The sequence below is a fragment of the Callithrix jacchus genome, chromosome 18 (genome assembly GCF_049354715.1).
Source record: "Callithrix jacchus isolate 240 chromosome 18, calJac240_pri, whole genome shotgun sequence".
In the NCBI taxonomy this organism is placed as follows: domain Eukaryota; kingdom Metazoa; phylum Chordata; class Mammalia; order Primates; family Cebidae; genus Callithrix; species Callithrix jacchus.
Genome location: NC_133519.1, coordinates 44,353,088 through 44,366,427, shown reverse-complemented (window position 1 = coordinate 44,366,427; position 13,340 = coordinate 44,353,088). Strand labels below are relative to the sequence as shown.

The 13,340-nt window shown below is 34.8% G+C and overlaps 1 protein-coding gene across 1 annotated transcript in view; it reads left to right on the top strand.

Moving 5' to 3' along the window:
- Nucleotides 1–13,340, top strand: part of TPR (translocated promoter region, nuclear basket protein) — a 60,234-nt gene that overhangs the window by 33,183 nt on the left and 13,711 nt on the right. The window contains exons 31-40 of the mRNA XM_017966425.4: nt 1,508–1,718; nt 2,510–2,653; nt 2,978–3,176; nt 4,132–4,337; nt 4,537–4,598; nt 5,172–5,380; nt 6,474–6,746; nt 7,788–7,936; nt 8,522–8,605; nt 12,681–12,881. Of these exons, the coding sequence (XP_017821914.3) occupies nt 1,508–1,718; nt 2,510–2,653; nt 2,978–3,176; nt 4,132–4,337; nt 4,537–4,598; nt 5,172–5,380; nt 6,474–6,746; nt 7,788–7,936; nt 8,522–8,605; nt 12,681–12,881 (1,738 nt within the window). The remainder of the gene's footprint in view (nt 1–1,507; nt 1,719–2,509; nt 2,654–2,977; nt 3,177–4,131; nt 4,338–4,536; nt 4,599–5,171; nt 5,381–6,473; nt 6,747–7,787; nt 7,937–8,521; nt 8,606–12,680; nt 12,882–13,340) is intronic.

Sequence of the window (13,340 nt, the reverse complement as noted above, 5' to 3'; positions counted from 1 at the left end):
GCCAAAGGAAGTTTTTAAGTCTAATATTTTCTTACCTGAACTAATAGCAAAGTGTTTCCACTTTAAAATTAAGAAATTAAATATTAAAATTAATGTTTCCGTTTTATCTATTTTAAGCTTTAGTGTGATTTGTCCATATCATGGCCCCATTTATACATTGTTTTACAACCTACAGATTTTTGTCACACACACACACACTCTCTCTCTCTCTTTATAGCAATAGTCTAGCATATTAAGTAGGAGAGTTATTTTTTAATCTTGCAAATGAGGAAGCTGGTGGCTCATGCCTGTAATCCCAGCACTTTGGGAGGCTGAGGCGAGTAGATCACCTGAAGTCAGGAGTTCGACACCAGCCTGGCCAACAAAATGAAACCCCATCTCTACTAAAAAATAAAAAATTAGCCAGGTGTGGTTGCATATGCCTGTAGTCTCAGCTATTCTGGAGGTTGAGGCAGAAGAATTGCTTGAACCCTGGAGGCAGAGGTTGCAGTGAGCTGAGATCGCACCACTGCACTCCAGCCTGGGCAACAGTGAGACTCCGTCTCAACAAAAAAAAAAAAGAGGAAGCTGAGATTCAAAAAGATTGATTACCTAAAGTTACAGAATTAACCCATACCCTTAATTCAGGCTATCTGATTTCAAGGTCAGTTCAGGGTATAGTACAGTGATTGGCAAACTGTAACCCATAGACCAAATGTGGCCCATGATTTGGTTTTGTACAGCCTTTAAGCTAAGAATGATTTTTATGTTTTTAAAGCATCGTTTTTTAAAAAAAAATGTAGGAAAGACTGGGCTTGCAAAGCATAACATATTCTATCTGGCCCCCCTTTTTTTTTTTTTTTTTTTTTTTTTGATACGGAGTTTTGCTCTTGTTACCCAGGCTGGAGTACAATGGAGCGATCTCGGCTCACCGCAACCTCCGCCTCCTGGGTTCAGGCAATTCTCCTGCCTCAGCCTCCTGAGGAGCTGGGATTACAGGCATGTGCCACCATGCCCAGCTAATTTTTTGTATTTTTAGTAGAGATGGGGTTTCACCATGTTGACCAGGATTGTCTCGATCTCTTGACCTTGTGATTTACCCACCTCGGCCTCCCAAAGTGCTGGGATTACAGGCGTGAGCCACCGCGCCTGGCCTATCTGGCCCTTTACAGAGAAAATTTGACGATACTCAATGCAGTAGAAAGATCCAGGTTTCGCTCTCAGGCAAGTCTGAATGAAAATCTGGGCGCCATCACTTGATTTTACTTTGTAGAATTGTGCATGTTGCTTGACCATGGGTAGCTCCGTGTTTCTCCCCTCTAAAATGTGCATGTAAACCTATGTAATCAGATCTTTTAGAAGGACTGTGAATTCATGAGGGCCTACCTTTTGAAGTATACGGGTATTATTTAGGATTTTCAAATTAAAAAATGTTATTAAAGCAATATAATACAAAGTTACATTGAACTTCAAAATTTGAAAAAAGTCTCATGTATTTAATCTTTCTTCTTTCCCCCATTTTTTAAAGATCAAATGCATCTTTGACTAACAACCAGAACTTAATTCAGAGCCTGAAGGAAGATCTGAATAAAGTAAGAACTGAAAAAGAAAACATCCAGAAGGACTTAGATGCCAAAATAATTGATATCCAAGAAAAAGTTAGAACGATTACTCAAGTAAAGAAAATTGGACGTAGGTACAAGACTCAGTATGAAGAACTTAAAGCACAACAGGATAAGGTATTTTGAAGAAGCTTTTCTTACAAAAAAAGATGAATGCTACAAAATCTTATTTCTTTGTAATTTTGAATATTACTAACTTTTAAATACTAAACTCTTGTGTAAGCATATATGGTATCTTTACTATTGAAAATGCATTATAAACTCAGAGATTTTGGTAAATACTAGATATTTTAGTTCAGTTTTCACCTTTCAAATACTCTCCATTTTCAAAGCCACGTTCTGATAACTAATTACTAATTAGAATTGTATGTATTAAAAAATGATGACTGATCAGATATTGTATAGTTTTATATAAGTTGTTTATGTTAACCACCTATCAAAAAAATTCAGAAATCATTATACTTTGAATCTAATTATTGTTTTTACTTCCTGAAAGTAAGAAATTTGTATGTTGACAATTATGTATTTATTACATGTTGGATTAGAAAAGAAATATAAAGAAAAAAATTCACAATTCTTAGTACATTAGTATGCTTTTTCATCCATGTAGGCGATGTGTTCTTCCAAAGAAATAATATTATTTGCTTATATTGTTTTGTAGTCTGCTTTTTTCACTTGATTGATTATTATGAAAATACATTTCAGTGTTGAAAATTTAACTATAATATTTTTTGATTCGCTTTTTCATATTCTGTTACTAACTTGTTCCCCATTTTTGGAGATTTCAGTTGTTCCATAGAAAATTCAGTTTTGAATACCTTAAAGGATAAAATTTCTTTGCAAGCAGTGATTATTTTCTTAGACAAAATATAAATATATAAGTGTATTATTACTGTTTGTTGTCTTAGGTTTTGGAGACATCAGCTCAATCCTCTGGAGACCATCAAGAACAGCATGTTTCAGTCCAGGAGATGCAGGAACTCAAAGAAACGCTCAACCAAGCTGAAACAAAATCAAAATCACTCGAGAGTCAAGTAGAGAATCTGCAGAAGGTAAGAGTATGAGAACAGTAAGTTACCTGTTCCTAATTCTTTCCTGTTGTACATCTAAAGAAATACGTGTTAACTAGTGACACTTCCTCTTACCATGTGGGAGTGGATGCAGTTTATTCTTTTGACTTTGAATGGCTCATGTATGTAAATAGTATCTAATCATCTTCAAGTGTGCATTTAGTTGGTCTGAATCTATACTTACATTTCCATTTAATCTACAAAAAAGCAAATAAGTTATACTTTAAGTTGCTAGCACATACAGTTTATATTGAAATGATTGAATTCCATGGTGAATACTTTGAATACTTTGTTTTCCTTTAAAAGACATTATCTGAAAAAGAGACAGAAGCAAGAAACCTTCAGGAACAGACTGTGCAACTTCAGTCTGAACTTTCACGACTTCGTCAGGATCTTCAAGATAGAACCACACAGGAGGAGCAGCTCCGACAACAGATAACTGAAAAGGAAGAAAAAACAAGAAAGGCTATTGTAGCAGCAAAATCAAAAATTGCGCACCTAGCTGGTAAATTTGTTTAAGGTTTGAATTTGGTAGTGAAAATTATGTGTTGCAGGCTTAAAATTAGATGGAATAGATAAAAAAACAAAAGGTATCTACTATGAAGGGGGTGTGTGTGTTCGCATGCCTTTATGTGCTTTAAGTATTAGGAATATTTAGCTGGACACACAGAGCGGTTCTGATTTTCAAGTGATGAGGATGTCCTTGATATATTTGTGAAATTTTTCTTAACTGTTGGCTGGCAATATATAATGGAGTACTGCTATCATTCTGCTTTCATATATAACAATTCTATCTTGTGACAGAGATCCTTTGAGCCCAGACCCATGTTGCCTAGACACTTTATGTAGGCTGCATAAGGTTTTTTACCAGCTCAGGGATTTTTTTATTCGTGATTTGTTAGAGGTCTTCTCTGGCTCTTCAGAGAGAATATTGTGAAATTTATGAAGAACCTAATTCTTCAAGGCTCAGGGCTTTATTCAGCCTTACCTGTCAGTCTGCTGAGTAGTTAAATAAAATAAAATCAGTTGGGTTTTGTTACAGACATTTTTAAAAAATGATCTCTATGACAGTGTTCTAACAACTTACTTGATTTTAAAAGTTCTTGAATTATTTTTAAACAGTGCTGCAGATTATATGAAATAAAAATGTTGCAATTCATAATAATGAATTGAATGATACATGGAAATATAAAAGGGCTTCTGCTAGCTAGGATCTTTAGCTTTTTGAGATTTTAGTTAGGAAAAAGTAAATTTTTATGTTGGAGTAAGTATATTTTATATTCTAGTAATAAGTTAAACATGAATGTACTTAGAACTTTGCTCATTGAGATGTATAGCGTATCATGACTGATGTAGATGTTATGATAGAATCTGATGTGACTGTGTGCCAATTAAGTGCATAAATGTTGTTTTAAATATTTGATTATAATATTACTGTAATCACCTGGTTAATTATTTAGGTGTAAAAGATCAGCTAACGAAAGAAAATGAGGAGCTTAAACAAAGGAATGGAGCCTTAGATCAGCAGAAAGATGAATTGGATGTTCGTATTACTGCTCTGAAGTCCCAGTATGAAGGTCGAATTAGTCGCTTGGAAAGAGAACTCAGGGAGCATCAAGAGAGACACCTTGAGCAGAGAGATGAGCCTCAAGAACCTACTAATAAGGTGATTAGCTAATTCTGCTTAAGTAACAAATTATTTTTATTTGTACATTTTACTTAAAAGTGCCTGGTGCTACAGGAGCCTTAGAGTGAATTTTGGCTAATTCAACAGAGAGAATTAACAATAATGAAATCTTTTTTTGTGGCATTTTCAGTGATTTCTTGTGGGCTAGGAACAACAGTCAAGAGCTTTCTCTTTATAGGTCCCTGAACAGCAGAGACAGATCACGCTGAAAACAACTCCGGCTTCTGGTGAAAGAGGAATGTGAGTTTTTAGCTCTTTCATAGTCTGTTATTTTTCTTTTAAAGTTCATATCCAGTTCATATATCTTTTAAAGTTCATATATCTAGTTCATATATCTTTTAAAGTTCATATATCTAGGGATCTTTGGGGAGGAAACAGAAATCTGTGTATCCTATTATAAAAACATACATTAAAGAGTTATTTTCTCTGCAAAACTATATCATGTATTTGCCGAGTTGTTTTCAGCATACTTTCAGTCCTATCAGATGAAGCTTTGTGACAGAGAAAACATCTCTCATCTTTTAGTTTATGGTTGGTTTCTAAGTTAGGCTGCTACTGGTTTTCTCCATGGTGTTGCATGATGACAGATATAAAATGCTGGGCTGAGACTTGGGTTCAGCAATTCAACAGTTGGATACATTCTGCATTGTCAGGATGCACACCCTGGAGCGCTCCCTGCTTAAATTCAAAACAGCTTTAATAAGGTTCTGAAATACTTAGTAAACAAAAAAAACAAGAGACCTGTACTGTGTTTTTAAAAGTATTTGTGTAATAATTTGTTATTAATTATTCTTGCATTTTTTCCTCTGTAAGTGCCAGCATATCAGATCCACCAACAGCCAATATTAAGCCAACTCCTGTTGTGTCTACTCCAAGTAAAGTGACAGCTGCAGCTATGGCTGGAAATAAGTCAACACCCAGGGCAAGTATCCGCCCAATGGTCACACCTGCAACTGTTACAAATCCCACCACTACCCCAACAGCTACAGTGATGCCCACGACACAAGTGGAATCACAGGAAGGTTAGTAAAATAATACAGATATGATTGGATTGAGTGCCTATTTAGATTTATTATGAGAAAATGACAGAATTTTGAAGATAACTGAAGCATCTACTATAGCTGAAGTGAGACATCATTGTAAAAATCAGCTAACTAAAGAAAATGGGGAGCTTTTAATATTTGAAGTACAAATATTAAATTTTTATTTTAATATTTTAGTTTAATATTTGAAGTACATACTTCCCAGAGCTTGCTAATGCAGCAGATGTCCTCCTTTCTTTCCTTCCTTTCTGCTATGCTTTATTTTTAAGCTGAGGAAGGGGGAAAGTACAGCATGTTTAACTAGGACCAAAATTTTCACTCATAATGACTAAGAATATGTGAAATCCAGTTTGGAAAATTATACTAAATTACTGGCTCAACCAAACATTGCTTTCTCACTGAAACTGACCTGTTCATTGCTTTCTTCGATTTTTTTCCCATGGCACTTCGTTACTCATTACAGCAGTTACAACTTCGTCTTTTTTTCTGTGGTATACATGCCTTTTTATTCCATACATTGAGCTCCTTGAGGGTAAAAGTCTTGGCTTCTTACTGCCTAACTCCACAGTAGGTGTTCATTAAAACTTTGCTACATGCGTATTTCCTTAGATTCTTATCTTGACAAATGTTAGAATTCAGTAAATTATTTATTTCTATGCTATGAAAGTACAGAATGTTTTATTTCAGCTACACCAATAAAATATTTACCAAATATTTTACTAATTAAATTTACTATTGTGATGTCAATTAAAAACAAAATGAGGCTTAATGAAGAATTCTAATTTTACTTTGAGCTTAATTTCATTAATTTTATTCAATAGTAATTTAAATGAATAGATGCATAATTAGTTCCAGATATTTAATTCAGCTAACATTTTTATTGTGTGCTACCATATCAGTTGCATAGGGAATACAGAAATGCATAATGCTTTATGTTTACCCACAGTTTATTTGTCTACTAAGTGCCAAGAGAATCTATGTAAAAGGTGACCTGTAACATGGAATAGGGAAGGATAATTTCAGCTCTGATAGGAGTAGAAGGCTTACATTCAGCATTATAATTCTTTTTCAGCTATGCAGTCAGAAGGCCCTGTGGAACATGTTCCAGTTTTTGGAAGCACAAGTGGATCTGTTCGTTCTACTAGTCCTAATGTCCAGCCTTCTATCTCTCAACCTATTTTAACTGTTCAGCAGCAAACACAGGCTACAGCATTTGTGCAACCCACTCAACAGAGTCATCCTCAGATTGAGCCTGCCAATCAAGAGTTATCTCCAAGCATAGTAGAGGTTGTTCAGAGTTCACCAGTTGAGCGGCCTTCTACTTCCACAGCAGTATTTGGCACAGGTAAATTAATTTTAAAATGAAGTTAGAATAGACCTGTGCGTTTATAAGATCTTGGATATATATTTTGAGTATTCTTTGTGCAAATGAAGTTAGAATAGACAAATATGCAATTATAATATCTTGGCTGTAATACACATCTCAAGTATTCTTTATGCATACTTGCTTTCTACTAGGTATTAGAATGAATGAATGTATTACTATTATTTTATTTCATGTAGGATTCTTCCTCTCCCGTTATTTTTTTTTTTTTTTTTTTACTGATTTTACATATTAAACAGTACAAAACATGTTGTGTATAACTTAACGGAGGTCCAGAGGACTAAAAGATACCTAAGATAAGACTATATGCTGATTTACATACAGTGTAAATTTTTTCTTATTCAAGGAATCCTGAGTTTTATGGAAGGTCCCATGTAAACTTTGTAAACATCAATGTATTAGTCAATCTCAGTGCCTCACATCTATTTTAAAAGTAGGCTGGCTTTATTGAGCAAAGCTTGGGTTGGTATAAAAACATTGATTCAGGGCCGGGCGCCGTGGCTCACGCCTGTAATCCCAGCACTTTGGGAGGCCAAGGCCAGTGGATCACGAGGTCAAGAGATCGAGACCATCCACCAACATGGTGAAACCCCTTCTCTACTAAAAGGACAAAAATTAGCTGGGCATGGTAGCGCGTGCCTGTAATCCTAGCTACTCAGGAGGCTGAGGCAGGAGAATTGCCTGAACCCAGGAGGCGGGGGTTGCAGTGAGCCGAGATCGCACCATTGCACTCCAGCCTGGGTAATAAAAGCGAAACTCCATCTCAAAAAAAAAACGTTGATTCAGAGTATAAGTTGCTCTTTGTTTACCCATAGCTTAGCAGAAACAAATTATGTTGATGGACGTCGATCTAGGACTTACTTGATTGATTGTATTTTAGTAATCTGTACAATTAAATGTTTACTGTGTTCTCCTTTAGTTAAGTGACCATATTGGCTAAGTTATCTTTATCTAAATTGAGATATTTTCGTGCTCTAATTCAAGATTTATGTCATTTCAAAGTTTCGGCTACCCCAAGTTCTTCTTTGCCAAAGCGTACGCGTGAAGAGGAAGAGGATAGCACCATAGAAGCATCAGACCAAGTCTCTGATGATACAGTGGAAATGCCTCTTCCAAAGAAGTTGAAAAGTGTTACACCTGTAGGAACTGAGGTGTGTAAAGTTCTTTCTGTTTATTTTAACTTTACCAGTAGAGTTAAGGTACTCTTTTCAGTTACAGCATAATGAAAATTAAAACCCTGGGGCCAAAGTTTATTATCTGGGAAATACTTTTATTAACCTTTCTACAAAGATTCCACTGACAACCCAGGTATTATTGCCAACAGTGTTTTATATTCTTGCATATCTTTTATTGAATTTGTTTCTATTTCAATAAAAAACAGTTATAAAAACGTAAGTTGAATTCCATTTCAAAGTCTCATGGACATAAATTTTTAGCTGCTATCTTTTTCTAAGATTAACCAAAATTATATTTTTTTTTTGTTAAGAATAATTTGTAATGAAGTAGGTTTCAAATCAAACATTAGGGCTACAATATTAATTTTATTAGCATGTATTAGTGTTCGTAAATCTTACTTTGTGTATACGGAGGAGGAATATGATTATAAATAAAAATATTTATTTTCCTATATTTTCATAAAATTATAGATTGGAAGGGTTTTTTCAAACAAGAGAACTAACAAACAGGTAACCTTTACTACACTGGTATGGTTAATACATTTGTATATTATGGTGCAGGAAGAAGTTATGGCAGAAGAAAGTACTGATGGAGAAGTGGAGACTCAGGTATACAACCAGGATTCTCAAGATTCCATCGGAGAAGTAAGTAAAAACATACCTAAAGTAGCATACTGTTGCTTTTCATGAATGAAATTAGCTTTGACAAATTGAAACATCATTTGGTCTTTTTTTTTTTTTTTTTACTTATTCTAGTTAATGGAATATTACTAGAATTAATCATTGCAGTATCTGCTTTCTTTTACTCATATGCGTTTAGTGTACTGCCTTCTAAACTTGTATTAAATAAATGTTTTTGTTCCTATATAGCACAGATTTCCAGGTATTTTAGAGTTGTGAACCAGGATTAGTCACTATTTTAATTACAAGGGAGACATGAGTGCTGGTTACATCTTGAGTTAATTCCTAGTGCCCCATTTGCTGGTTCTCTTACTCCCCTGTATTATTTCCCTTACAGAATTAAAGTAATCCATAAAAGGAAATGCATTTGTATACTTCTTCATTTTTTGGACTCTCATTGAGGTTCCTCTAGCTGAAATACTATAGACCCGGAAGTTACAAAGCATAAGGTTTCATTCCTAGATCCACCACTAGGAAGCTGTGTGACTGTAAGCATGTCACTAACTCCCTGCATTGTCTCATTTGTCAAAAAATATAATTTTTAAGATTGTAAAATACCTAAAATAGTACCTGCCACAAATTAGGCACTCAGAATATTATTACTTTCCTTTCTTCCCTCTGTCCCACAAAATGAGAATTCACATTGTCATCCAGAAGACCCCCCAGGGTGGCTAAATACTGTTTAACAGAAGGGAGAGCTTTATTAGTGATACAATTTTGCTAATGAGGAAGAGATAGCCTCCAGTGTGGACCAAAGGTGTTCTGTCTTCACACAGGGAGGGATGGGTATGGTTTTATGCCACACAGGGTCCTTATTACACAATAGACCCATACATATTCATCAGGTTTGGGGGGAAAGCTATACATATTTATGAGGGGAACTGAGCACATGCACAATAGGTAAACTAAACCTATATAACATACATCTCATATTCACTTTGGGGCAGGGTTTTAGCACTAAATTGAACTGGAATTTGGCTGTTTACGTCAAAAGGTGACCTCCAGGACACAAAGACAGTTTGTGTGCAGCCTCTCTAAGCAGACTGAAACTAGCTTAAGATGTCTGCAGTTAGGCCGGGCGCAGTGGCTCATGCCTGTAATCCCAGCACTTTGGGAGGCTGAGGTGGGTGGATCACGAGGTCAAGGGATCGAGACTATCCTGGTGAAACACCGTCTCTACTAAAACTACAAAAAATTAGCTGGGCGTGGTGGCGCGTGACTGTAATCCCAGCTACTCAGGAAGCTGAGGCAGGAGAATTGCCTGAACCCAGGAGGCGGAGGTTGCAGTGAGCTGAGATCGCGCCATTGCACTCCAGCCTGGGTAACAAGAGTGAAACTCCGTCTAAAAAAAAAAAAAGATGTCTGCAGTTGCTTGCCAATGCTCTCTACAGTCAGAGTTGTAGTGGTCTGAATTGTAAATCAGAGATAGGAGTCTGATAATTTGCCCAATGGCTCCACTTAAGGAGTTCACGTAAGGTGTATTTTTTTTTATTGTAACCATATGAATTTAGAAATTTGCCATGCCAGCCAGGCCCTGAACCCTTGACCTTTTATTAACTTTTGTTTCCTTAACCTTAGGGTCTGTCTTAGTTGATGAAAGGGCATCTATTTTGGTCTCTCAGATCACAATGATAATAGTTGAAATATCAATATTTAACACAGAACTCATTACTATATGCGAAATGTTGATTTAAGAAATTTTTATTTATTAGCTAACTAAATCTTCATTATATCTTATAGTTACAAAAACTGATACTCAGGTAAAGTAATGTACTAAAGCTCACATAGCGTTGGAGCTTAGATTCAAATCCAGGCTGTGCAGTTTTCAACTGTCCTCAAGCTTGAAACAGTACTTTACTCTGGATAAACTTTCTGGATCATCTTACGCTATAATTATTTTATCCATGTAAAATTAAGGAATTATCTCATACTAACCATAAATAGCCATATTGCAAGTAAATTGTAGTTTCCTAGATGCATTAATTTTGTTAAGTTAATTTTACCAGCTCTCTTTGACTAAAAACACTAAACAAAATCTTTAGATGAATGTGTAATACAGGTTGAACATCTCTAATTTGAAAATTCAAAACTTTTTGGGTGCCAAAATGAAAGCTCCATGTGTGATGTTCCACACCTGACTTCATGTGATGTGCCACAGTCAAAACTTTATGCACAAAACTATTAAAAATATTGTGTCAGATTAACTTCAGCCTATGTGTATAAGGTGTATATGAAACATAAATTAATTTTGTGCTTATGCTTGGATCTTATAGATAGCTTATTATGGATATGCAAATACTCCAAAATCCTAGAAAATCCAAAATCTGAAACACGTCTGGCCCCAAGCATTTTGGATAAGGGTTATTCAGAGTGTACTATAAATGACATCTTTTTCATCTGTCTTTCAGAGGGCATTATTTCCAAAGAACATAACAATTTGAAAATAATAAGATGTCAGTTTCTACTTTATTGTCAGACTTGGTTAAATTATACTGAAATCTTCTGTGAAAGCTTTTTCTTGAAATTGGCAAAATGGTCCGTGACTCCAAAGTACCATTTGGATTTTTATTCCACCCTTGTAGCGTTATCTACTGAATGTAATACAGTTCATTTTTTCTGATTTTCTGACAGTGAAGCAGATGTTCTTTATAAGTGTTGCTTTTCCTGAAATAAGCATGTCACTTTGAGGCACTTTTTAAATTAATAACATGACTTACTCATTGTTTCCATTATGGCATATGTAATTTTTTATGAATGTCTTAGTTTAAAAGATATTATTGCTGGCTTGTGTAAAAAATTGATTTTAGTGAGTGCTTAAGCCAAAGAAGACATTTAACTTTTGATAGTAATTATCAGAAATGAAGTTAAAATAGTAGTTTATTTCAGAAGTTAACAAAATAGAATTGTGTAATTAGATTGAGCAAGGAATTATTTCGTATCTATTTATTTTGGTTTGAAGCCTTGGAATAATTGGAGTTTTGGGGAAGGAAAAGCTGTTTGTAAAAAGACAATGATAATAACTTACGTATTCAGTGCATTTCCTTTAAAAAGACAATGATAATAGCTTATTTATTCAGTGCATTTCCAAATTAGTTCTAGTTTGGGAAAACCTTTTTAAACATTGCAGGCCCATGAGTATTTTTTCTGACTTTGGTCTGCAGCTGTACTGTGCACTAACCACACTGGCTATTGAGCAACTGAAATATGGCTGTCTAAATTGATATAAAGTATACATCAGATTTTGAAGACTTAGTAGAAATTTTAAAATGTAGAAATACTTGTTTAATAATTTTTACATTGAGTACAGGTTGAAATAATATTTTGGATATAGTAGTTAAGTATATTATTAAAATTGATTTCATCTTTTTTTTAAATAGCTACTAAAAAATTTAAAATTACGTATGACATGTATTTCTGTCTCACAGCACTGATACACAGTATCACAGTAGTAGTTTTGAACACACATATATTTGTTTATTTTTTTCTCTTTTTCTTATTGGAGTATTAACCAATAAGATATATAATAATTCTTCAACAGGTAGACATTAAAGAAACTGAAAGGTTCAGCTTCTTTCTTCAAAAATACTTGAAATTTCATTTTTAAAATTAAATGCAGCTGCGTAAGGTAGCTCACGCTTGTAATCCGAGCACTTTGGGCAGCCAAGGCAAGCAGATCACTTGAGGTCAGGAGTTTGAGACCAGCCTGGCCAACATGGTAAAACCCTGTCTCTACAAAAATCACAAAAATTAGCCTGGCTAATAGGGGTGCCTATAGTCCCAGCTACTCGGGAGGCTGAGGCAGGAGAATTGCTTGAACCTGGGAGGCAGAGGTTGCAGTGAGACAAGATCCTGCCATCGCACTCCAGTGTGGGCAACAACAGCGAGAGTCTGTCTCAAAAAAAAAAATAAGAATAAGTTAGATGCTACTAATCCATAAGTATTCATTAGTCTTTACTTTGACCTATAATAATACCTCATACAGTTTTAGGTATGTTTTTAGGGGCTTTTAATTTTTTATTTTACTTTTTTATTTTTAAAGGGAGTTACCCAGGGAGATTATACACCTATGGAAGACAGTGAAGAAACCTCTCAGTCTCTACAAATAGATCTTGGACCACTTCAATCAGATCAGCAAACAACAACTTCATCCCAGGATGGTCAAGGCAAAGGAGATGATGTCATTGTAATTGACAGTGATGATGAAGAAGAGGATGATGATGAAAATGATGGAGAACATGAGGTAAATTTGATTTGAAATCAGCTAGTGTTTTTAAACTATTGGATGAAAGTGCTCAAATCCTTGAGATTGCTAATGCATTGGTAAATTCCGGTTCCCCATCAGCTTAAATAGATTATATTGTTATTCTTCTGTCTTAATTAGTTCAGAAATCAACATTTTATAATCAAAATTAGTGTAGAGCCAGTGATAGAAAGCCCACTTAAAAAATTATTTAATTGATGAGTCTTTTAAGTCTTACTGATAAGTGATGATATGACTTTAAATGTAACTGCCATGGTTTCTGGAGATGAAAAGAAGAAACAGAAATTGTTTTTGTTTCCTCTTCGAGCCCCATAGTCCATTTTTGTCACTGAAGTGTACATTATATATATATATATAGTCAAATTTTGTATTTTATTTTGGGCTTTAATTCTATATTGACAGCTTCTCATTTAGGATTCTTTCATTAATAAAGCAACA